This window comes from Oryctolagus cuniculus, chromosome 8 (genome assembly GCF_964237555.1).
Source record: "Oryctolagus cuniculus chromosome 8, mOryCun1.1, whole genome shotgun sequence".
Classification (NCBI taxonomy): domain Eukaryota; kingdom Metazoa; phylum Chordata; class Mammalia; order Lagomorpha; family Leporidae; genus Oryctolagus; species Oryctolagus cuniculus.
This window is the reverse complement of record NC_091439.1, coordinates 11,063,898-11,090,851: the sequence shown is the minus strand read 5'-3', so window position 1 is coordinate 11,090,851 and position 26,954 is coordinate 11,063,898. Positions and strand designations below refer to the sequence as shown.

Here is a 26,954-nt window from a genome sequence, read left to right as displayed (position 1 = left end):
ATCACATTTGTCTTTCTATGTCTGGTTTCTCTCATTTGGTGTAATCTCCCCCAGGTTCCCCCTGCTGTCACAAATGGCAGAATGTCCTTCAGGAGAAACAATGTTTCTTTGTATACATATCCCCTTTTCCTGGACTACTCATCCATTGAAGGACATCTAGGTTCTTTCTGTGTCTTGGTTCTTGCGAATAATGCTGCAATGAATGTGGGAGTGAGAACATGCTTGTTTGAGATCTTGACTTTTTTTTTTCCCTCTTTGGAAATACTTGCAGAAGTGGGAGAGCTAGTTAGTAGTAACTGGTAGTTGCATTGAGTCTTGGAGAAATTTAATGTGAGGAAGAGGATTAGAGAAAGTAAATTAGCAAGACAAAAGGTATAGAAAGAGAATGGTTGGTTTGGTTTGGTTTTCATGGCACTAAATGTTCCCCACAGCACTTTATTATGCTCTTACTGTTTACGATGTGGCAATCACTGTTCTGAAGCTCCTGCAGGGATTCCCTCATTTGCTCTTCATGGAGACATGTGTGGTATGCTGTCATTATCCCCGTTTTCAAAATGATGCCACTGAAGCACAGGAGATAACGTAACTTGTGCAAGAGCACAGAACGGGAAATGATGGCGCTGGGATTCGGAGCCGGGATTCTGGGGTTTGTTTCCAGCAGCTGCTGTCTTAACCACTTTGGAGAGCGGGAACAAGTCTGTTCAGCCCCACTTAAAGAAGAAGGCTTCAGGACCAATCTAACATCAGAGTTACTTTTTCAAAGTCAAGTCATCCAACTAATTCCCAATACTTGTATTGTGTGCTAAATCTCAACTTCCCAGGGAGAGAACAATTAGCCCCTTCTGTTCCTTCAAGGGTGGGGAAGCATGGATCTATGGATATCTCTTCCTGAGTTCTCTTTTTTCCTTTTCAAAGTCACTCTGTTTCTTGAATGGGGGATCTTCCACTAGTTGCTAGAGCATGGAGGCTGGTATTTGCAACAGCTTACCAGAAGCAAACAAACTGAGAGGAGTTGAGTAAGCATTTCTGGGACACCACCGTTCTAAAGGAGCAAAGGATGTGGAGTGGGGGGAGGACTGTCAGGACTCAGGTAATGATTAACAGAAGCGCCTGCAGATTTAAGTGGCATGGTGACTGGGAGAGGAGGCACTCCCCTTTCCTGCCGCGGGGAGCATCTCAGAGCCAGCTCCACCCTCTGCAGAGATGTTCTCCATGAAGATCCTCTGCCTGCTCCTGTGTGCGGTGGGCACAGTCTGGGTATGGTCTCCTTTATTTTCTCTCCTTGCCTTCTCTCTGGTGTTTATTTCACAAAGAGCTTGGCAGTCTCAGTCTGCCAGTTCTATGTCCTGACATAGGAGCCTTCTAGGTCCTATGCCATGGAAACAGTTTCTAGAAGGACTTGAACTTTCAAGAGCACGTTGTAATATGAGCCTAAAAATAAGACTTTAGAATGGACCAAATTTGTCCAAATCTGTCGTTCAGTTTTAGATCACTAAAAAAAGAAGGGGGGGGGGAGACAAGAATTCCTTGCCTTGGTGCATTGTAATATTAGATAATAGAACAAAAAACATTTCCTATGTAAGCTATTCTTTTCCAATGCTTAATTTTTTGCCATTTGTCCATCATAATCAGAATTTTTGGCGTTAGTATAGTTTTTCTGAAAGGTTTTTTGTTTGTTTTTTAAAGACAAGAAAAGCAAGTAAGTTATCTTTGGAAACATAACAAAATCTTGAGACATTAGTTGATAAGGCAATGTGCTTTTCAGAATTGTATTCTTTTACAATAACTTCTGAGTATTGTGATAATTTCTAAAATTTATCTTCAGGGACATATACAAAAGAAGAACAATTTCATTTAACAAGACTCCTGAAACACTCTAATCTTGTGAAAACATGACAAATATGTTCAAGAAACAGTTACCTCCTGGTTAGTTATCCAGGATGTAAATTATTCTAATTTATTTCTTGCCTTGAACCACTCCAAACCCTAACATCTCACAGTAAAGAGATCAAAATTAAAGAGAATTTGAAACTTTATTTTCTCCCTTATAGTAAAATAAGTAAAAATTTTTGGTGGCAGATAAAATAATTTGCTAGAAGATACTTTGAATAATGAACAAGCAGCAATCACTTCTCCTCTCTCTTTTATTGTCATAAATATTGAATTGGTGCTTGTTTTTATTATTGTATCACTGTATTACAAAATATGTTTGAATTTATGATTTTATTTCTTAGACAAAAGAATTGTACTTTTTGCCATAAGTAAATTATTCTTAAACTCATGAATTATTATTATTATTATTATAACTTAGGTATTTTTAAAAATGAGAATGAGACTGTAAATGTTAACTAATTATAAGAATAAACTACTCCAAATTAAAGCAGTCACCGTAAAATTCTTATAAGTTGGTGCTGGAGACTATAAATACTGAAAACCTAAAACCCATCTTCATTCATTAGACTGTGAAGTCTTGTTGGAAGAACTCTTTATGCCTTTTTTCCCCTCCTGGTTCATACTAGAAAAAAACATTAACTCTAATTTTAACATTTCAAAGAAGTTGTCAATTGCTATTACTTTTACTTTCAGTCTGCTTTTTCTCATTGGAAATAAAGAAAGTATTGCACAAATGAGTAAAACTGCAAAGCATTTCCAAATCCTAATGGGTCCATTTGTGTCCTTAGGGAATTCTTCTCCAAATTATAGGCTTATCTCAAAGGTTACAGCAGAAACTTGAAGCAGAGAGGGCTGTTGAATTAGGAAAACTGTAGATATTTTTCCTACTGAAGCAGGAAGTGCCGGTGAAAGAACTCTAAATTTTTCACTCATCTTTCGAGCTGGAGTCATTAATAAAAGTAAAATGTACAATTTAATTTTGTCTATTCAAATAACTTTCTTTTCTTCATAAATCCTCTAAAACTAACATCCACGAAATTTATTTAATGTGAAATACCGTTATGAAATGTATATTACTTATCTCCTTTCATTTGCTCTCAACTCCATAAAATGGGTATTAGAGTTTTTAAAATTAATTATTTTATTTTAAAAAGTTTCAATCAACATGTAATATTCATACATTTTTATGGGATACAGTACAATAGTTCATCATGTACACACATGAACCAATCAAACCAGGCAATTTAGCCTTCCCATTTCCTTAGCTTTTCTTCCCGTTTTGAGCCTACCGGTTCCTCTTGTCCAGTTCCTTATACAGAATATAATTCATTACTGGGGACTGTAGCTGTCCCATTGGGTTCTGTGGAAGACCAGCACCTGCTACTTCTATTTGACTCTAATTTGCTGCCTGTTATCCCACCTCCCATTCTGCTGTTCTCCCCCATTCCCCTCCCCTTCCCAGGCTCTTGTAGTCACCATCCGAAGTGCAGATTGACTCATTTCCGTAACTCCCACATATGATAGACAACACATAGCATTCGTCTTTCACTTGAAGACAAGACAGCTGAAGCTCCTGGAAGCCCTCCCTGCCCACCCATGCAGGGGTTCCTAATCTTCATGGGAGTCTTTTCTTCCCTGGGACTCAAAGGCTTGCCCATCTCTCCTCCTGTTCTGGCTAACGTCACTGTTGGTCTGTTTTGTGTGTGTGCATGAATCTTTTTTGAAGACTGTGGATCCTGGCGAGAGTACATTTATAGATGAAGGAGCAACTGGGCGTGGCCCAAGGGTCGTGGATAAACCTCCATCTTCCTGCAAAGAAGCAGACTGGCCCTTCTGCGCTGATGACGACTGGGTGAGCCATGGGCAATGCGGGTGCAAGCTTCCCTCCGTGAGGTGCCAGAAAGGTTCTCAAGCTGCCCTAGTGGGGCCTAGAAACCTTTTCCAATTGGAAATAATCGAATATCACCTTACATGGCTCATTGAAGACAACAAAAGGAAAGGAACCTGGTCCTAAGAGCCCTGTGCCATTGCCTCTGACTTAAGAGTCGGTGGTGGGATGAACAAATTGGATTTCAGCGCCATGTTTAGGCAATTGCTAGGAACCTAAGGTTCTGGGACCTCACTTTGGATTAAGTAGGTCCTTGTTTAAGAATGTCTTCAAGTCACATCCTCTAACCAGTCCTGCTATCTACTCTGAAGCCAATAGATGATCTGCAGAGATGGAGTCAGGAGGCAGTGGGGGGCTGCATGGAAACCTGCAAAAATTGTCCTGTATCCAAGAGATAGGCCCTTACTGTCATTTTTCCTCTTCACTTTCAGAACCAAAAATGCCCTTCCGGCTGCAGGATGAAAGGGCTGATTGATGAAATGAATCAAGATTTCACAGACAGAATGAATAAACTTAGAAATTCACTATTTGATTATCAGAAGAACAATAAGGATTCTAGCTCTGTGGTCACGAATATAATGGAATATTTGAGAGGAAACTTGGCCACAGCCAACAGTAAGTGTCACCTATTTAGTGGTTTGACTTTGTGGCAACAACAACAAGCCTAAATGAGTATGTCTGCTTATAGCTGCTGTGATTTTATCCCAAGGTACTTAGCGTACAAACGTTCTTCCATGATAACCTTGGATTTTAATCCTGATTTGTGATGGTTATCGAGGAAAGCAGGTTACCCTAGCTTTTTTAAGGGCACAGAGTAGGCCAGAACTTCAGATCAATGACAAGAACCTAAATGTGTTCTGTTCAACAGAATTTACTGAAAGAAACATGGGTCAGAGCTTTTGAGCAGGTATTTTTGTTTCTATCTTAGAGAGACGTAACTCAGAGGTCAGTGTACTTGCTCAAAGACACAAAGCTGGAGGTTCAATCCTTAGACTCTACTGAACTAATTCTGTAGATTTTAAAATTTGAAATGCAGAAAAATGCCGTGCCTTTTTCCATGGGACACATATTAGGTCCAGGAAACATTGCATCCACTCTGGGTATGGGCAGGGAGGCAGGTGGGGTCTCACTTCCTAAAGCTTTGCTTTGATTCTTTAAATTTTCAAGAGACACTTGACTAATTTAGTATCAGTGGCGCAGCACTAACTGGCAACTGAGAGATCCTGTTGACCCCAAAAAGCTTAGAAACAATTTCAAATCTGTAAGCAGGAAGGAAAACTTCAGTAAGAAAATCCAACAATATATTCTAGTCCCTTGATCAAGAAAATGATGAAACGATTGGAATGTTTTCAAATTCATCAGTTTATCTCCTCATTACACCTCTAAAATGCCAAAGAAATTTCTCCTGAATTCATTAGGAGTACTGATTACTAGGAGGAGATCTTAACCGACATCCATCCATGACTGTGGGACATAACATAATCAAAATATCAAATGCCTAAAAGGTTAGAAACTCGCTGATAATATGTCCAACGAACAAACTATGAACAAATAAGATGGGATGCTTTCAAGCAAATTTCCTCTTCCTGCTGGCTGTTACAAGTGTCACTCAGCAGGTGCGTCCATACTTGTGTTCTCTGTTGCAGACTATGACACCACGTATAACCAAGTGTCCGAAGAACTCAGACGCAGGATTGAGGTCCTGCAGCGCAAAGTCATAGAAAAAGTGCAGCACATCAAACTACTGCAGAACAACGTCAGGGCTCAGCTGATAGATATGAAACGCCTAGAGGTAAGTGTGCGGCTCCACCAGCCAATTTCCTTGTTTGGAATAGCGGAGAAAAGGAAGGTGATAGTCATGCCTTGAGTGTACTGTCTGCAGAGAAAAGCGTTGTCCATTTTCTGTGTAAAAGTAGGAATTATTTCCCCCACTCTACAGATGAAGGAAAAAGTTCGGAGATTTTAAGTAGATTTTCCAAGGGTGCATAGATAGTAAATTTGAAAAAGCAGACATTTGATGCCTGTCAACAGGATTCCAGTCTCCTGGAGAATCCGTTAATTAGCATTCCCTTTCAGAGGTAGTAAGACCTTTCTCTTAATCCATCCTGAGTCTAAGATGAATCTGAGTAGCTCCCATTGTGAATAATGGCCTTACCACACCCAACTTTTAATGTCAGTGGAAAACCAAGAATATTGATCAGTAGGTCTCCAAGTCAAAGAAATGCAACCAGTTTCCAAAAACTACATTTACTACCGGGAATGTAGCAGATTTCATGTATTTATTTATATGTCTCTTGTCTTCCTTCTCTTTCTCCCCGTCTCTCTAGGTGGACATTGATATCAAGATCAGGTCGTGCCAAGGGTCTTGTAATAGGGTTTTGTCTCATGAGGTCAATCTAAAGGACTACGAAGATCAGCAGAAGCAACTTGAACAGGTCATTGCCAAAGACTTACTCCCCCCACCAGATAGGCAATATTTGCCGACGATAAAAATGACCCCAGTGGCAGACTTAGTTCCTGGGGAATACAAGAGCCAGCTTCAGAAGGCCCATCCGGAGTGGAAGGCATTAACAGAAATGAAGCAGATGAAAGTGGTGGTAGAGAAGTCTGGGAGAGGTGAGACTGCCCGAGGAGACTCTGCATCTTTCGGAACAGGATCAGAGACAGGAAGCCACAGGAACCCTGGACATGGAAGCGAAGGACCCTGGCCTACTGGGAGCTCTGGATCGAGTACTAGTCATTGGACTTCTGGAAGCTTTGGGTCTGGAAATGTGGGCACTAGAAACCCTGGAATCTCTGGACACGGAAGTATCAGACCAGATAGCTCAGGCCATGGAAGCACCAGGCCTACCCACCCAGACTGGGGTACATTTGAAGAGATTTCAGGAAATGTGAGTCCAGGGACAAAGAAGGAATTCCACACGGAAAAACTGGTCACTTCGAAAGGAGACAAAGAGATGCTGATTAGTAACGAGAGGGCCACGTCTGGTAGCAGCAGTAGCACGTCCACCGTGCGTCGTTCTTGCTCCAAAACCATCACCAAGACTGTTACAGGTCCCGACGGCCACAAACAAGTGGTCAAAGAAGTGGTGCACTCTGAAGACGGCTCTGAGTGTCCCGAGGTGCCCGATCTAGACTCGATGCACTCTTTCATGTCCAGAGGCAGCCTGGATGACTTCTCCTTTAGGCACCCTGGCGAGGCATCTTTCTTTGACACTTCCTCCACAGGAAAAGCATCAACATTCCCAGGTTTACTTTCAACTTCTTTCAAAGAGTTTGGCAGTAAGAGCCAGTCTATGGGCTCTGAATCGGACTTCTTCACAGATGCGGAGGGAGCCGGTTCTCACCACACGAGCTTCCCTTCCAGTGGCAAGACCACAACTCATAGAAAACAGATAGTCACCAGCCACACAGCGTTCAACAGAGGAGGCTCCACCGTCGAGAGCAAAAGCTACAAAATGGCAGATGAGGCTGGAGGGGAAGCCGACCAGGAACTCAGACACACCCACACCAGCAGGAGAACCCATGCTAAAGTGCGCCCTTCCAGAGGTATCCACACTTCTCCTTCGGGGAAGCATTCTCTGACCCCCTAGACTAAGTTAATTACATCTGCAAAATGCTCCCACGGCACCCTGTACTTCTTTCTATTCCTCTTTATTGAAATTGCACTCTTTTTTGGGGGGAGTCTCTCTCTCATGTTAGACTGTAAGTTCCATGGGGGCAGGGACTTTGTCAACTCTCTTCATCTCTGTATTCCCAAATGCCTAACAGTGCAGACAGTCATCCCTCAATAAATACATGTGAAATGAAATGAATGAGTTCTTCTGCAACTCGATTTGAGTTTGTCTAACCAGATTCTTTCACCACTCAAAATGCGTGCTGTTCGAATTGCTATCCAATAGATTAACCATGCTTTCACTGCATGTATCAGCTGACATTTAGATAGGTAAATAACAAGTTGTATTAGTATTAAGTGATGCTTAGTCGCTTTTTCTGATCACTTGCTATTCGTCAGTATGCACAAGTAAAATTCCAAATCTATTTGGGGAAAATAATCTTAGATTTTGTAGGTGTCTGCTCCTCACTTGCACAAAATCCTATCCGAATGTAAATGCATCCTTTCCCCACAAGGGGATGGAAGAAAATCAGGAAGGAAGGAAGGAAAGGAGGGAGGGGAGTAGTATTTGTCCTCTTTAATCTGCGCCATGCCTATCTTTGTGAAGTTAAATGAGAGTAACTTCTTCCAACCAGCTTAATTTTTTTTTTAGACTGTGATGATGTCCTCCAAACACATCCTTCAGGTGCCCAAAGTGGTATTTTCAATATCAAGCTACCGGGATCCAGTAAGATTTTTTCTGTTTATTGCGATCAAGAGACCAGTCTGGGAGGATGGCTTTTGATCCAGCAAAGAATGGATGGATCACTGAATTTTAACCGGACCTGGCAAGACTACAAGAGAGGTTTCGGCAGCCTGAATGACAAGGGGGAAGGAGAATTCTGGCTAGGCAACGATCAGCTCCATCTCCTAACGCTGAGGGCCTCCGTCCTTAGGGTGGAGTTAGAAGACTGGGATGGGAGAGGCGCTTATGCAGAATATCACTTTCGGGTGGGCTCCGAGGCAGAAGGCTATGCCCTGCAGGTCTCCTCCTATGAGGGCACCGCCGGGGATGCTCTGATTGAAGGCTCCGTGGAGGAAGGAGCAGAGTACACGTCTCACAACAGCATGCAGTTCAGCACCTTTGACAGGGATGCAGACCACTGGGAAGAGAACTGTGCGGAAGTCTATGGAGGAGGCTGGTGGTACAACAACTGCCAAGCAGCCAATCTCAATGGCATCTACTACCCTGGGGGCCCCTATGACCCGAGGAACAACAGTCCCTACGAGATCGAGAACGGAGTGGTGTGGGTCCCGTTCCGAGGGGCAGACTACTCCCTCAGGGCTGTTCGCATGAAAATCAGACCTCTGAGGACCCCATAGACTGGACTGGTGGGAGCGGGAGCGCGCGGTTCTTTTGTTTGTTTAGCAAAGTGGAGGGAAAATAAGGAAGATGAGATTCTTCACAGCCTACTAAAAAACTCCCAGGTGCTATTTTATCATTCTTTGTACTGTAGCTAAATGTAACTGAGATATATTAGTGCTTTCCAAAATAAAATTACATGAGTTTTTTTAATCTTTAAATAGTTCCATGGGCCTTAACATTTTTATAAGGATATGCCAAGGGACTTTGGTTCACTCCATCAGGAAGGGGAGGCAGAGGGAGGCTCCTCTTTGCAACCCTGCAGGGTACTGCCAAGAAAACTGCTCTTTCCATAGCTCCCAATGTCACAGGACGGAGACCAAGTACAAAGTTCTTGCATTCATTAGACTTGAATAGTTTCAACCAACATTTTATGTTAAAACTCACCCTGTTGAACATTGCCTGGCCTCTGTTGAATCCACAAAGTGTGCTCATGTCTTCTGATAGAAAGCAAATCCAGGAAGGCAGGGGAAGCATTCTTTTTCCTACTAAAAATGGAAATCTATCCTCAGTCTTCCACTGGAGACCATGGTGCACACTTACATTTCGGGTTCTAACCAATGTCTTTCCAAAATGTAAGAGAAATGCACTGAAGATCTAAAGTGGGGTGGGCGTTTGGCACGATGGTTAGGATACTGCTTGGGACACCTGTGTAACATGTCAGAGGGCCTGGGTTCAAGCCCTGGCTCTCCTCCGGATTCTAGCTTCTTGTTTATGTTCACTTTGAGAGGCAGCACATGGTGGGTTGAATACTTGGGTCTCTGCCAATCACATAGGAGACCCAGACTGAGTTCCTAGCCCCTGGCTTCAGCCTGGCCAGTCAGCTGTTATGAACATTTGGGGAGTAAAACAACTGATGGGGACTCTCTCTCTTCCTCTCATTTCTCTCTCTCTCTCTCCCTCTCTTCTCTCTCCCTCTATCTCTCTCTCCTCCACCCTCTCCATCTCTCCCTCTTTCTCCCTCTCTCTCTCTCCCCCTCCCTCTTTATCTCTCCCTTTCTTTTTCTTCTCTCTTCCTCTCTCTTCTCTCTCTCTCTCTCTCTCTCTTCTCTCTCTCTCTCTCTCTCTCTCTCTCTGTCTCTCCCTCTCCCTCTCTCCCTTTCAAATAACTAGAATAAACTTTAATCATGGTGGCCTCAGCTCCTACCTCCATTTTTTAAGTTTCTAGTAAGAACTGCTTGCCATTTGCCTTTGAATAAGTATGCAAATAGCCCAAGCAAATAAGTACATCACCCTTACTCCTATAGCTTCTATCCCAACATAACTGCATCCTTTCTCCCAAGAAGAGAATGAGGGTAGAACTAAAAATCCCTGATGCACCTCCAAATCTCTGGGTAATTGGATAAGAACCTCTTTAGCATTATGTCATATCTTTGAGACACCAGATCCGGTGGTACCTCCATCCCCACCCCACATACACTCATACAGATGCCTCAATAGATTTGAGTTGGGGCTAGTAAACATTTCCTTTAACAGAACAACACACTATGTAGGGACAGAACTGTTCTCAGAGAGTAAAAAAGATTGTGAATGAGTGCCAGTTCAAGTCCTGGTTGCTGCACTTCCTATCCAGCTCTCTGCTATGGCTTGGGAAAGCAGCAGAAAATGGCTCAAGTGCTTGGGCCCCTGCACCCATGTGGGAGACCTGGGAAAAGCTCCTGACTCCAGGCCTCTGATCAGCCCAGCTCCAACTGTTTCAGCCATCTGGGGAATGAACCAGCGGATGGAAGACTGCTCTCTCCCTCTGTTTCTCCCTCTCTCTGTAACTCTGCCTTTCAAATAAATAAATGGGTCTTTTAAAAAAGGGTTTTTGTGGATATATGTATAAACTTTTTCCTGTTCTTAAGCCTCCTTGAACCGAGGCGTTCTGCCATGGAACAAGGGTGGAGCTACTGGGGTAAATACTCACTCCTGATTTCCAAGCATTTTATAAGTTATTTTAGTTTAGCTATTTTGTCCCTCTTTTATGTTGGAATTTTTGCATTCTTTTTGTGGACAAGTACAGATTAATTTTTGTAAATGTTTCACAGGCAAAAATGAATGTACACTTTTACAAGTTATAAGATGTTATATTATCAAATTTATTGATGTAGTAGTTAAATATTTTATATTTCTTTCTTGTTTTAACTAATCGGCCTGTCAACAACACAGAGTGCTATAGTGGGGAGATTCCACTTGGGAAGAAGCAGTAAATTAATTAATAAGCAAGACCTGAACATTATAGCTTTTATTTCTCACCTAGTAAAAGCAACGATTCAAGACCACAGAAGCCAGAAAGCTCAGAGGAACCTGCTGAGGCTGAGCTGAGAAACGCTCAGTCCATGGGCAGAGGCCTCCCTGGTCACCAGCTCATTGCCAAATGTGGGTGCACGCTGATTGCCACACAGTGCTCCAGAAAATGTTTGCCCAACTCACCTTTGCCTTAACCCTACTGGGTCAATGACCTCAAGGCTGCTTGCCTAAGTGAGCTGTTGCTAAACTGCATTAAAGTATCTCCTTTGCAGAGATAAAGCAAATGCAGAAAACAGTTGGGGAAGCCGGGTGAAGGGCAGGGAGGCATTCGTTTAACCATTCTGATGATTTCTTTTTAGGGCTAAAAATGCTCAAAATAACAAGTTAGAGGGAGAAATAAATGATTCAATAAAAAATAAGCAAAATATGCATTGCCTGTTGGTCACTCTTAGGCTGGGAGAATGGGAGAAAAGGTACATTGATGAATACAGCCAACAAGGTTTCAGCTCCATGTAAAGTGGTGAGTAGCACGTTGAATGTCGTTATTCTTCAAAAGAATTTTAAGTCCAAACTACGGAATCATGTAAGATTAAGATTTTTAGTGGTTCTAGCATTTTAAGAGATGTTAAGCCCAAGTCCAGTGTTAAACATAGGCAGTTGGGGCCGGTGCTGTGGCATAGTGGGTAAAGCTGCCACCTGCAGTGCCGGCATCCCATATGGGCACCAATTCGAGACACGGCTGCTCCTCTTCCAATCCAGCTCTCTGCTATTGCCTGGGAAAACAGTAGAGGATGGCCCAAGTCCTTTGGCCCCTGCACCTGCATGGGAGACCCGGAAGAAGCTCCTGGCTTCTGGCTTCAGATAGGCACAGCTCCAGCCATTTCCGCCAACTGGGGAGTGAACCAGGAGATGGACAACCTCTCTCTCTCTCTGCCTCTCCTTCTCTCTCTATGTAACTCTGCCTTTCAAATAAATAACTAAATCTTTTAAAAAATATAGGCAGTAGACACCTATAAAGTCATGGTAATTTCTTTTTTTTTTTTTTTTAAAGATTTATTTATTTATTTGAAAGGCAGAGTTACAGACAGGCAGAGACCAAGAGAGAGAGGTCTTCCATACACTGATTCACTCCCAAAATGGCCACAATGGCTGGCGCTGGGCCAATCTGAAGCCAGGAGCCAGGAGCTTCTTCTAGGTCTCCCACGTGGGTGAGGGGCCCAAGGACTCGGGCGATTTTCTACTGCTTTCTCAGGCCCAGTAGAGAGCTGGATTGGAAGTGGAGCAGCCAGGACTTGAACCGGCGCCCATATGGGATGCCAGCAGTGCAGACCAGGGCTTTAATCTGATATGCCACAGCACTGGCCCCACGGTAATTTCAAGGATGACTAGTTTTGCTGAAAATAGCACCTCATGATCACCTTTTGAGTGAAAAGTGTGCTAGGGCAGAAAGACAAACTGAGTCTCAGATAAATATAAATGTAGCCTGTATCATGGGTCATTTTTCCACTCAATTATTGTTTACAGCCATTGTCTATATTCCCACTAAAATAGGATCTTTTTGCTTTTTAAACTTCTTATTTGGTGATAGATTAAACCTTTCTACTGTAATATAATTTTATTTATTTATTTATTTATTTATTTTACAGGCAGAGTGGACAGTTATAGAGAGAGAGAGAGACAGAGAGAAAGGTCTTCCTTTTCCATTGGTTCACCCTCCAATGGCTGCCGCGGCCGGCGTGCTGCGGCCGGTACACCGCGCTTATCCAAAGGCAGGAGCCAGGTGCTTCTCCTGGTCTCCCATGGGGTGCAGGGCCCAAGCACTTGGGCCATCCTCCACTGCACTCCCTGGCCACAGCAGAGAGCTGGCCTGGAAGAGGGGCAACCAGGACAGAATCCGGCGCCCCGACCGGGACTAGAACCTGGTGTGCCGGCGCCGCTGGTGGAGGATTAGCCTATTGAGCCGTGGCGCCGGCTGCTACTGTAATATAATTTTAAAATATTATGGCAAAACCTAAAAAAAGAAAGGGAGAAAGAGTGTGGGAGGGAGGAAGGGATATTATTATGTTCTTAGAATTATATCTACAGATCCCATTGAGCCTATTAAAATTAAACTAAAAATTTTACATTAAAATAGAAGAAATTCCCAAATCTAGGCAGTGCCTAGAAACCCTTGAGGACATTTATTTGATAATAGAAGCACTTAGGCTCTTTCTATGTGGAGACTCTGATCCTTAACCAGGATTAGAAGCGGGAACTTTGATTTTGCCGCAATGCAAGGTTTAGATGACCAGCACACAAGATGTTAAGTGTGTAATGGTTAATGACAAGTGTCAGATGAGCCACTGCAGCCGACGGTGTCGATATTACCTGTATTTTTGTGACACGTGGGGAATCTTTGCTCAGCCGAAAGTCAATCCCTCTATCACACTGGTCAGCTATTTCCCTTGTCTGTGTCTTAAATACAGAGGAACTACTCCAGCTGAAGTAACTACTGTCTCAAATGCATATATTCTGTATTGTTTGTTGCATATCTTCAGCCCCGATTGAATAATAAAACATTATCATTCTCATACCATAGTGTGGGATTAATAATTTTCAGCTGATGTCTCTTTTGTCTTCATAAAGTCATGTGTTAATCTATATAGATGCAAGGATACTGAAAAGCATTCACAGAAAATAAAATTGCAAGCCAAGTTTACTTTTGTGCAAAAAACTACATGATCCATGTATGTGTACGAGGGGTCTGCCGAAAGCTCATGAAAAATGTGTGTGATGAAAAAGCTATGCAGAAGTTTCAAAAATTTTTTATGTTTATATAAAGAGATTAGATTTCATGTATTTCCATAGGAACAGTTCTAAGAAGATAAACTTAGCTTTTAATTCCATTTTTTTCCCCAAAATTTCGGAACTCTCCTTGTACTTTATATATTCTAACCAGGGTCAGCTACTGTTTTATTATATTCAAAATTGTGACGTTTAGATGACAAAATCAGATGCATAACATTTCTTATTAAACGATACTTTAAGAAAGCTGACTTCTTTCTAGATGGACTTACACACTTTTATTACGCAGTCTTGGTCTCGGGGTTTCTGCTATTTGTACAGTAACTGGGAATTCACTGTGGGTTGTAGTCTATGGTTGATTCACTTTAGGTACTAAGGGGCCATTAGGGCCTTTGTGTGTGTAAAGGGGGCAGAGCAAAGGTGTCAGGATTGTACCCTCCCATCCCCCATGCTTCATCAGTGCCCTTGTGCTACTCTGTCTTGCCTCAAAAGTTTTGCTTTTGAGTATTTTGTATATTGAGTTTCTGGGCAGAAAATGGTGTGCGTGCATTTGTGTGTATATGTTTATAGAATTTCTAAGACTTTCATGATTATTGGGAGTTAGACATCCAATAGTTATGATTTTATGAAAATCAACCTTTATGGAAGGATGATGATTCTGGAATCAAAGCTGGATAAAACTCATTATTAGTAAACAAAAAAGATGCATGATATAGACCAACTACTGGCACTAATGATTGAAAAATGACAAAAATTATCCAGGAGTTTCAGAAACTTTTCCCTGGATATTGACAGTTAAAGCAAGTTTAGAAAATCAGTAGTGATTTTTTTAGGCCAGCGCCACTGCTCACTAGGCTAATCCTCCGCCTAGCGGCACCGGCACACCGGGTTCTAGTCCCGGTCGGGGTGCCGGATTCTGTCCCGGTTGCCCCTCTTCCAGGCCAGCTCTCTGCTGTGGCCAGGGAGTGCAGTGGAGGATGGCCCAAGTGCTTGGGCCCTGCACCCCATGGGAGACCAGGAAAAGCACCTGGCTCCTGGCTTTGGATCAGCGCAGTGCGCCGGTCGCAGTGCACCGGCCACAGCAGCCACCGTGGGGTGAACCAACGGCAAAGGAGGACCTTTCTCTCTGTCTCTCTCTCTCACTGTCCACTCTGCCTTTCAAAAATAAATAAATAAATAAATAAATAAATAAATAGAAAATGAGTAGTGATTTTTCAGACGGTGTTGCAGGGAAGAGCCTGTTGATAGCAACAGCATGACAAAGCAGGGCCTGATCATGCGAATAGTGCTGCAATGAATGTGGGAGTGCGTGTTTGCGCTCAGATTCTGATTTTGCTGCTTTTGCATATATAACCAGAAGTGGGATATGATAGTTCTATTTTTTAATGTTTTAAGGAACCTAGATACTGCTGCCTATATTAGCTGTAGAATTTTATATTCCTACCAACATTGTACAAGGGTGCAATATGGTTCTACTGATATGAGGTACCTGAAATAGTCAAACTAATTGAAACAGAAAACAGAATGGTGTTTGCCACAGATAGGGGTAAGGAGCAGTGAGGAATTATGCAGTAAGTGTAAAGTAACAGTTATAGAAGATGAAGAAATTCTAGAGATTTTCTGTCCAATACAGTGCCTACAGTGAATAATACAGCATGAAGTGCTTAAACATTTGTTAAGAGGGCAGACTTCATGTTAAATGTTCTTACCACACCATAACACAACACAACAAAACAAGGGACATAAGGACAGTTTTGGTGGTGAAGGAAATATTTAGTACCTTGATGTGGTGGTGGGATCATAGATATATAAATATATAGATATATAGATATGGCTGGACTTATCAAATTGGATACATTAAATATATACAGATTTTCAAAGATATTAACTACACTCCAGTAAAGCTGTTGGTATGTTTTTACGAAGGGCCTGATGAAAAATCCATTGTGACAAAAATATAGGAGTTTAGTGAAGGGGTAGGAGATGGCATTGGGCTCTAATATAAAATATGGGAACATTAATTTTTACCTCTAACTAAAGAATTCTGATGCAAGGAATTTGGATATAAATAACAAGAAGAAAAGTAACTTGACCAGACTTTCCTAATTTTAGTATAATATATTTTATGGCAAAGTGATAGGTGAAGTATAGGACACAATGGGACAGAACCTGTAACAAGGAAAACAGGTGAACGCTGAAGTTGGATTTGATGAATAATTAAGAGAATGACAGTGATCCCAAGATAGAAATTAATAACCTGGGGCCGGCGCTGTGGCACACTAGGTTAATCCTCTGCCTGCGGCACCTGCATCCATATGGACACCGGGTTCTGGTCCCAGTTGCTCCTTTTCCAGTCCAGCTCTCTGCTGTGGCCTGGGAAAGCAGTAGAAGATGGCCCAAGTGCCTGGGCCCTGCACTCACATGGGAGACCATGAAGAAACTCCTAGCTCCTGGCTTCGAATCTGCACAGCTCTGGCCGTTGTGGCCATTTGAGGAGTGAACCAATGGAAGGAAGACCTTTCTCTCTATCTCTCGCTCACTGTCTGTAAACTCTACCTGTCAAAAAACAAAAAAACAAAAAACAAAACTAAGAGGCCGGCGCCGCAGCTCAATAGGCTAATCCTCCACCTGCGGCGCCGGCACACTAGGTTCTAGTCCCCGTCGGGGCGCCGGATTCTGTCCCGGTTGCCCCTCTTCCAGGCCAGCGCTCTGCTGTGGCCTGGGAGTGCAGTGGAGGATGGCCCAAGTGCCTGGGCCCTGCACCCCATGGGAGACCAGGAGAAGCACCTGGCTCCTGGCTTAGGATCAGCGCGATGAGCTGGCCGCAGCACGCTGGCCGCAGCGGCCATTGGAGGGTGAACCAATGGTAAAGGGTAAAGGAAGACCTTTCTCCCTGTCTCTCTCACTGTCCACTCTGCCTATCAAAAAAAGAGAAAAAAAATCTAAGAAAAAAAAAGAAATAATGACCTTTGCCTAGATCAAAGATCAAGAGGTATAAGCTCTGGATAAAAAGTTCTACGAAAGTGGGAGGCAGTGGCGATGCTGGGGACAAGGCCCTGGGGTGAAGTGAGGAAACGTCGAGGTGACATACCCAGCTTATGGGGAGATACAGAAAGCAGAAAGCTCTCTTCTACTTTAGTTCTATCTAATGTGATGACATGAAAAAGGAAAAAGGAACAAAAAACTAATTGAGAGCAATAATAGGCCTAGCTTCGTGGGCAACAGGCAAAGTCTGCTTTTTATTTCCCTATTTTTCTTAAAAAGCACACAGTAAAGACTTGATCCTGATTGTCCTCTTGGAATTTCTGTTCCCTCTGTTTACTTAAGTGGCAGACAAGTGGTTTTTCCATGGAACACAGTAAGATTTTGAAACTTCAAATTTTCAATACCAGTTTATTAGACCTTGAGGTTGTGAATACTTTTCTTAATTCATTGGTCACGTGGATCATAAAATCAGGGAGCATTAACTTATTGCAACAGAGACTGGTTTAATTAATAAATCTTTTTGAAAGTTTTCTGTAACAAATCTTACACATGGTTTTAAAAGTGGGTTTTTAAACTAAAGTATTTAGTTTGTCTCATAGTTTTCCTACATTAAGGATAGAATATCCTCATTCCAAACTTAAAACTTTTCATAATCAACTAGAATTAAAAATCTGGACACCAACTTTTTCCACAGTTATCCTTTTAATGACTTCCTGGTGAATAAGATAAATAAAGATTACAAAAGAGAAATTGTGCGATATTTTAAATGTTATTCATCCTATACATTTTCCAAAAAGCCACACAATTGTTTGAGAGTTTTAGAGGGCTGTAATGGCTGAAAGAGAATCCCAGTAACATAATGTACAAAATGTTGTCATACATAGAATAAAAATCTCCGTTTTGAGCACTACTGCTGTGGGAAGAAGGGCCTGACCTTCATAGACATCTTCTTCAATGAATACCATGACCCCTTCCAATTCATCCATACTATGCCGTCATCTGTGCCATGCTTTGCCATGTCCCAGCTGTAATGTCCACCCCAGTAGTATCTGCCGTTTGGATTGGCTGCATGGCATCTGTTATACCACCATCCACCACCATCCTCTTTAGCACACTGTTTTCTGGGATCTGCAGTTAGCCTGAAAGGAAACATTTTTGGGGTTATTAGAAACCGAACAACAGTGTTTAATTCAGTGCTTTGCAGTCCCCATTGAAGGGTGCTCTATTCAGTTGTGTGCAGTGTTTGTTCCTTAGGGTACTATGTGTAATAGGCCAAAGGCCTTCTCTGCCCTGTAGTGAGAAGGGGGAACAACTGGACATATATGGCCAATTCATCCGGGAATTACACTGATTACTTTCACTGAAATGACAATTTTCCATGTCTTAGAGTTAGAAAGCCCTGGAAAATGAAATGAAGATTTCAATATACATATTAGAAAAAAGGGATATGTTTATTTTCCACTCAGATAAGCTTTCTAGAGACCAGCATTATGGCACAGTAGGTTAAGCCACTACCTAAGACATCCCTTATGAGCTAAAGTCCCGATTGCTCCATTTCTGATCCAACTCCCTGTTATCATGCCCAGGAAACCAGAGAAGACAGCCTAAGTATTTGAGCCTCTACCACCCACATGGGAGACCCAGATGAAGCTTCTGGCTCCTGGCTTTGGCCTGGTCTGGCCCCAACTGTTGCTGTTGCAGCCACGTAAGGGAATGAACCAGCCAATGAAAAGTTATCTCTCTCTCCATCTGTAACTCTGCCTTTCAAATAAAAATAAATATTTATTTTCTTTAAAGAAATAAATGTGTTCTAATTCCAGTTTTATCTCTTGGTAGTTGTGTGACATTGATTAAGGTACTCATCTCTAGACCTCAACTGTACAGTGGTACATGAAGAGACAGGAAGTACTCAAGAAATGGTAGTTGTTACCAGCCTTAGCTATTACTGATGGTAAGTAGTAATATTAGTAGGGAATTTTAAAGCAGAACAAAGAACACAGTACACACCAGCCATCATTGTCTCTGTCGTACGTGCTGAAGAACATGCCGTTGTGAATGGTCATGGTTCTGTTCTCGCCCACAAGTTGAGATGCCCCCTCCATGAGAGCGTTTCCAGCAGTTCCTTTGTATTTGTTCACTGAGATCTGGTATTTGTTGGCCTCGTTCTGGAGAGTGAAGCCTCCATAGTGAGCCTTCACCTTATCTCCGTTCCAGTCTTCCATTTCAATCAAAAGTTCTGTGGGTCCTATCTTGGTAATCTGGGAAATTTTATCATTTCCAAGCCAATATTCGCCTAAAGGAAAAATAAAATAAAATCTCATGAAAAATAAAACTTTTGTGAACACAAAAGCCCATGCCTTTATTCTACATTTTTTAAAAAAGTATTGTAATGAAACTCCTCTTAATTATCTAAAACCTAAAAACAGACTCCCAACATGATATTTTCTTTTCTTTTTTTTTTTTTTTTTTTGACAGGCAGAGTGGACAGTTAGAGAGAGACAGAGAGAAAGGTCTTCCTTTTCCGTTGGTTCACCATCCAATGGCCATCGCGGCCGGTGCGCTGTGGCCGGCGTACCGCACTGATCCGAAGCCAGGGGCCAGGTGCTTCTCCTGGTCTCCCATGGGGTGCAGGGCCCAAGCACTTGGGCCATCCTCCACTGCACTCCCTGGCCACAGCAGAGAGCTGGCCTGGAAGAGGGGCAACTGGGACAGAATCCTGCTCCCCGACCAGGACTAGAACCCACTGTGTCGGCACCACAAGGTGGAGGATTAGCCTATTGAGCCATGGCGCCGGCCCGATGATGTTTTCTTTTAATGGAAAAAAAAAACATTTTAAATAGGATGATTTTATTTTGTATTTGAAGTTTTTACCTGGTAGGCCGCAATATTTTTTCCCATCTGCGTTCCTTGCGATGTTTCCAAACCCTTCCTTGTATGGATTCCATTTCCTGCCAAAGTCAACACTGCCATCTTGACGATTCTGAATTACTGTCCATCCTTTGGTTGACAGAAACAAAAGTTGCAGGCATTAATCAATACACAGCAATGTCATTTGAAAGAAGGTCTGGGTCCTTGTCCACTCAATGTATTTTATGCCCTTCTATATTGGGTGCTCCAGAATAGATAGAATCAAAAATAAATGTAATATGAAAATTCTTAAAGTCTTTGGTTACTGCGAGTGCTTTATATTATTCCAAGTTGTGATTCATGGGTATTTTACAACTTTCAAAATATCAAATCAAATGACTCATTGTTAGCTATGTTAGAGCTCAGTCTTGGTTCCTGGCATTTTATGGCATCAAATGAATTCCAGAGCAATAGGTCAATACCAATCAAATACTTACCTCCATTTTCTGTGGTCATATCACAGTATACTCTATATGGTTTGATAGAACTTTCAGGCTGAATGAGATACATTTCAGATGTTTCACCTCCTTTCCTGATAATTTCCTCACATTCTGTAAATATAAGATGACAGATCATGTTCAAGGACCTACAATATAATAACCTGGTCTTTTTGTCACAAACTCCGATCTTGTTTAGACAAGGCCATAATCAAAGTGCAAGTTCTCTCCTTCCTTCAGAGAAAGATACCTCCTTCTTTGATGGCTCCTTCTTTCCACTGGGATCTCACACACAGAGATCTTTCATTTAGGTCATTATTTGCCACAGTGTCTTGGCTTTCCACACCTTAAATACTCTCATAGGCTTTTTTGCCAAATCTGAATGCCTTAAGGGCTGATTCTGAGGCCAGAGTGCTGTTTAGGGCATTTGTCATTCTATGAGTTTTAGTCACTAATTCTTTAAGATAACTGATTACATGGGTTACAGAGGACTGTGTTATTACAGACACTTAAGAATGATGTTATAGAAATTGGATTTTCTTTTTACTGAAAATTATGCTCAGTTTTGAGTTCTATCTTCCAAAGCTTTCTACCCACCACCCTGCCCTGGATATCTATTTACTCTTAGAACACACAGGATGGAGAAATTCCTGAATCTGTCCATGGAACTACCATCAGCACAAGCAAGTGTGTCTATACACACAGAAATCAATGCTGGGATTACAACCATCATTATATTCTATGCTGCTCATAAAAAAATTGGCAAATTCATCAGGCCAAGGCAGAATACAACACGCTAAGGATACCTTCATGGTGTGATATTTCATTATAATCTTCTGGGGGAAATCACAGCTTTGTTTAGTTATCTATCTTATTTTTAGAAAGTGTGAGTTCCTTTGGAATCCTTTAGAAATATGCATAACTAGATACCTTTTCCAGACACCACAGGAATATTACAACTGACAGTGCATGGAGTACGGCAGTAGTCCATCTGAATTGAGACGTCAGATTCTAATTTTTGTATTTTGCTTCTCAGAGTTTCCAGGATTGAACGGAGCACACGAAGGTTAGTTGGAATATTACTATTCACAGTCTCATCTATATATATTTTCTGCTTTTCCAGCTCTAAGGAATACTCATTTATTGCATTTTCATTATCTGGAAAAATGAAGTTATTAGGAATAGTCAACATTTTTTTCTCATAAAAAGTAACATATTAACTGTACAATTATGATTTTGATTTTCTGCAAATAAATTACTAAACACTGAGCTACTATCAAGCAGTCACCATATATAGTTATATGTATAGGAAATTATTGGGTCCATACTATGTATAAATTAATGTATAGCCTAACTACCACACTAGTAATTTACCATAGATATTAGCTACAGACTATGTCCAATAATAAATACAATAGATTTTTATTTCCTTGGTAAGGATAAAAGGAGAAAAGAGTATTTGGACCTTTCATTTCAGAAGTTCAATATCTCATAAAGTGGATACACTTGATTCACTTATCCAAATCATGTTAAGTACTTAAGAGCTTTGAAATTTACAAAGGATGTCATGACTCTTTTGAAAACTGTCCAAATTTGAACATGCTACTCACTGAACTGCCTATGACAGGCTGATCCCTAATCATCCAGCCAACAGCACTCAACATTCAGATCTCAAGATTCACAAGTTAGATATCATTATCCACAACACAATTGAATAAATCATGAATTACTCTCTCATGAAAATTTCAAATGTTAAATCAGTAAATGCTAAATCTGTACTCTGTGGAAATTATCTTCTGAGTCACAGGACAGGTTTCTTATAGACTAAAAATGAGTTACAGTGACATTTTTCATGGAAAATCATCCTTGCAGATACCATACTTGGAATAAGAGTTGAACAGTGCTTATCTGATATGGCTGCAGGTAAAGGCATCTAGAGTAATGAGGTGCCTAGTGAAAGTAGGATGAATGCTATTTAGGCTAACTAGAAATGTTGATTTTCTCATAATCATGTATTGTCATGGCAATTTCATTGGTTCTGATTTTATAACTGAGAATCACATGGAAAACACCAGGATATCTACCTTTTGCTTGCTTCTGCCTCTTTTGCCACATGTCTTTTAGCAGAGTCATGTACTGAAAGGTGGTGCTGGAGCTCTCAGAAATCTCATCCATCGTGTTACGTAACTCCTTAACCCTGTTTTTGATTGGCTTCTCCTGTCTTAACAAGTCCTCTTGCAACAGACATCCTGTGGGACACAACACTCCCTACAGACAAAATAGTTAGTGTTAGAGGAAGTATTGGGGTTATGGATATTTGTTAAAACATCACATAGTGAAAAGAAATTATGTCATTAGTCAATTTAAGAACATTATGGGGGACAGCGCTGTGGTGCAGTAGGCTAAGCCTCTGCCTGGGTTCTGGCATCCCATGTGGGTGCTGGTTCGAGTCCCGGCTGCTCCTCTTCCAAATCCAACTCTCTGCCCATGGCCTGGGAAAGCAGTGGAAGATAGCCCAGGTGTTTGGGCCCCTGCACCTGCATAGAGGTCAGGAAGAAGCTCCTGGCTCCTGGCTTTGGATTGGCCCAGCTCTGGCTGTTGCAGCCATCTGGGGAGTGAACCACTGGATACAAGATCTCTGTCTCTCCCTCTCTCTGTAGCTCTACCTCTCAAATGAATAAATAAAATCTTTTTTTTTAAATTAAAAAAAAAAACATTATGTGGTTTTCTTTTACAAGATCAGAAATTCTAGAATCATCATCAAACTCTTATGAATATTAAAAATATTTCTGAGGCCAGCATTGTGACACAGCCTGTTAAGCCCATATCAGAGAGTTGGATTAAGCCTGGATAGTCCAGTTCAGACCTAATTCCCTGCTAAAACATCCAGGAAAGCAGAAGCAGAGGGTACAAGTACCTATTCCCTTGCCACCCATGTGGGAGACCCAGATGGAGTTCCAGGTTCCCTGGCATCCGCCTGGCCCAGTCCCAGCCATTGTGGCCATTTGCTGAGTGAACCATTGAACGGAAGAACTCTTCCTCTTTCTGTCTCTTTCTCTTTCTCACTGTCAGTCTACTTCTCACACCAATCAAATCTTTAAAAACAAAAATATCCCTTACCACATGAGAAATGTAATCAGGCTCTGAAAATTGTACCACTTGTAGAAAGGACACAGGCGAGATACAAAGGAAAAGGCAATACCCATGCATTGTAATCTGTTATCTTGGCCCCAGACCAAAGAAAACAAGAAAGGAAGCCTAAACTAAAGACCCCATAAGCTGGTTTTGAATTTGATTTCCTAAATAAACCAAAAGAAAAGGACAATGGTGGTCATGTGGGCCAGTGAAGCACCGGGGAGCCATGAAGAATCTTCTCTGAGCACTACCACTAAGAGAGCCAGCGCACCCACCCGCTCTTCATCAGCATGAAGGCAGCCTCCAGCATCAGGTATTTTCCTTTCCTTTTTCGTTTGCCTGGCAACTGGTGTGGCTGGCCGAGCTCGGTAGCCGCCTCCGCTGATGGGAGGTGGGGCAGGTCTCAGGCTCGGAAGTTCTTCCCTCTTCCTGTCGATGGGCCGATGACCACGGGCGTCTGGTAAGACCTACAACAAACAACAATGCAGTGCTCTAGCAGATTTGCGATGTAGCTGTCCTGACACCTTCAATTTATTATTGAGATTGTTACAAGTCTGAGGATTCGCTGAAGGCCCATCAACCGGACAGTTGGCAGTGGTAAATCAGTAGGCTGCCTGGGTCTCTTACGGGCATATAATGAACTTGTATCCAAGGTAGTTGTCGAAGAGAAGCCCTAAGACAAAACTAGCAGCTTAAGTATAATAACGATTTTTGATCCCTGAAACCTGTGTGTTGGAACATACAAAATTTTAAGAAATCCATTTTGTTAAGGATCAATATTCTCTAGCTACTTGGAATACTAAATCCTTGCAATTATTGTTAATCATTTCCCCAATTTCTATTTTTATGAATCAACAATTAGGCTAACTCTCATATAATGACATATATAACAGACAATACAAATTTATTAAAAGTGAAATTTCTTGGGACCAGTGCTGTGGTGCAGTGGGTTAAAGCCCTGGCCTGAAGTGCCTACATCCCATATGGGCGCCAGTTCGAGTCCCGGCTGCTCCTCTTCCAATCCAGCTCTCTGCTATGGCCTGGGAAAGCAGTGGAGGATGGCCCAAGTCCTTGGGCCCCTGCACCCACATGGGAGACCCGGAAGAAGCTCCTGGCTCCTGGCTTTGGATAGGCACAGCTCCAGCAGTTGCGGCCATCTGGGGAGTGAACTATCGGGTGGAAGACCTTTCTCTCTGTCTCTACCTCTCTCTGTAACTCTTTCAAATAAATAAAATAAATATTTTAAAAAAGGTAAAATTTTTTAGGATTTATTTATAATAATACAACATTTGATCCTAATATGTTCCAAGAGGAATTAGGCACTGGAGCCAGACTGTTCAGGTTAAATTCTTGACTTTGCCACTTTCTAGTTATAAGTCTTTACCCAAGTTATTTTATTTGCGTCCCAGTTTCCTCATCTGTAATATAAGAATAATAATGGCTTGCATATGCCCTATGAAATTACTGTAATAATCAAATGACTTATGCATATGACATGCTCAGAAAAGTGCGTGGCACATTGTGAGCGCTCATTACTACTTATATTGGAATCACACACAAGAAATGCTATAGTTTAAGTGGCTCTTTTACTGCTAATTCTACTTTTTATTCTTCTATCAGCAAAATTATTGGTTAAACCCTTCCTACATGATTTTTTGATGTACTCATTTTAAACATGCTTTTCTCAAGTTTAAAATAATTCTCAGGTATTTGCAAGGCAACTAAAATTGCTTACTAATTTAGAAATATTACATTAAAAATAATGAGGTAGAAAATCTGCAATATAGTACAAAGTTGTGGCTTGCATAATTACACGTCTATGTCCTTCGTCAGTAGCCTTAGGGGCTTCATTACAAATTAACAAATAACAAGATTTGGAGTAGCAATTGAACTATCTTGCAATTGCCTACAAGTCATCAAGTGAACCCTATTTGGATTTTATTGTCATTTGTTTGTGAAATTGTTATATCAATTAACATTCAGTGGGGTGGAAGTAGGCTTGAAACTCAAGCAGATTGTGTCCAGATTCTCCTGTTGAATCCCTGAGCTGCATATACACACACCCTTAACTCACAATCAGCAGAGGGAAACCTGTACTGCGTGTCCAAGACGTGGTTCCAACCACACTCTGTAGGCTGCAACATCAAGTTTACAAAATGTGATCACCTGCTTATTGCAAATAAAATTATGGTCAAAGAAAACTTCCACTAGAGAGGTAGAATGGATGGCCTGGCTTTACTAGAGAAAGAGCAAAATGAAAAATATTTAAAGAAATTATGTGCAGATTTAGGCCTCATAGAGATCACTTACATAAGTCACCAAATTAGAAAATTCATTTTGCTGCCTAACTGTTAAACTGTTTCCCTGTGAATTTGGTGAGCAAGAATGCGAAAATACTGAGTAAAGTATTTCAAAAATGTAGTTTTACAAATTCACATTTTTCTTACCTAATGTGATTAACCTGGCAATTACCTTTTTATATGTACTCTGAGAATTAGAACATTAGAGTTCCCGTCAAATTGAACAAATGTTCCAAAATGAATTACTGCATGTATTATTGTGCACTCTTTTTCAGTGTGACAATATTTTGCTATATCCAATACATCTGATAATGATACATTTAATAATTAAATTTGAATTTTAAACATAGAAAATGCATTTCTGTATTTTGATGTCAAAACGCTAGCATAGATAATACTTGAGAAAAAGTGTAATAAAATGAAAAATAGACCGAGCTATGTTTCATAACCATTAGTAACAACAACAAATATTTCAAATGTTCTCATCCGAAACATCAGTATTTCATTTTCTAGCACTGCCCTTGGCCTATTCTGCTTTCAATCTCAGGTTATCATTCTCATTCAGAAACAGTAATCTCAGGAGCCATATGTTACTGTTCACCAAAGCAACCTACCTACTGAAGTTTTTTCTTTGAAAATATTGTTACTTTTATTGTATAGTCTGCAAAATTTTTAGTGTTTCTCCTCATAGTTAAAACAAAGTATTGCTAGAATTTTAATTGAAAATTGTACTACTCAGGTTAGCGACAATGAGAAAACACATCTTATTCTAACTAAGTCAACTTCACCTGGGAAAATAATGGTGATAAACCAGAAAAAAAGAAACTATTTTGTTTTAATACAAGACATACTATGAAAATATTCTCTAAATAAAAAGAGTCCCTAAGAATAACTACTCAATTTCATAACTGTAATCAATGCCAACTTCATTACCACAAGCACACATAAGATTATGATTATTATATATTAATAATGTTAGTAATAATATATTTTTAAACATCACCTCATCATCGTAGTCATCGGCAGCTTGGGATTTAACTATAAAAGTACACAACAGTAGAAATAACAGATGTTTCATGGTTTTAAATTTTTGAAAGTTCCAAGAAACCATCCTTTCCCTGTGGACTTAACTGAGAGATCTTCAGTCTTATATATACCTGTGTCCTCAGTTAGGGATGGCTTTAGAAATGGTTACCTTCCCTTAGTTAAAGTTTAACTGTGGTGCACTTGTTGGCTGAACCATTTTATCACTTAAGCAACATCTTCCCAGCAACTTATTTGCTTGTCACAGGACTACTCTTCTCTGTAGACATAATTTAGACACACTGAAATTCTCCAGTTCCTTTAATGGGGAAAACTGATGGAAAGTCAGGCC

The 26,954-nt window shown here is 41.2% G+C and overlaps 2 protein-coding genes across 2 annotated transcripts; one reads left to right on the top strand and one right to left on the bottom strand.

The window, feature by feature from the left end:
• Positions 1–1,098: 1,098 nt before the first annotated feature.
• Positions 1,099–8,960, top strand: FGA (fibrinogen alpha chain). Its single transcript, XM_002716897.5, has 6 exons — positions 1,099–1,257; positions 3,620–3,745; positions 4,213–4,396; positions 5,428–5,573; positions 6,109–7,330; positions 8,050–8,960. The coding sequence occupies exons 1-6, from the start codon at positions 1,204–1,206 to the stop codon at positions 8,757–8,759; spliced, it is 2,442 nt and encodes an 813-aa protein (XP_002716943.1). The 5' UTR covers positions 1,099–1,203; the 3' UTR covers positions 8,760–8,960.
• An 8,523-nt stretch (positions 8,961–17,483) lies between these two features.
• FGB (fibrinogen beta chain) lies at positions 17,484–26,739 on the bottom strand. Its single transcript, XM_002716890.5, has 8 exons — positions 26,583–26,739; positions 23,555–23,746; positions 22,229–22,412; positions 21,075–21,302; positions 20,145–20,258; positions 19,672–19,797; positions 18,808–19,093; positions 17,484–17,939 (listed from the first exon to the last, which is right to left on the bottom strand). Exons 1-8 carry the CDS (start codon positions 26,688–26,690, stop codon positions 17,708–17,710), a joined length of 1,470 nt encoding a protein of 489 aa, XP_002716936.1. The 5' UTR covers positions 26,691–26,739; the 3' UTR covers positions 17,484–17,707.
• Between the last annotated feature and the right edge of the window lie 215 nt (positions 26,740–26,954).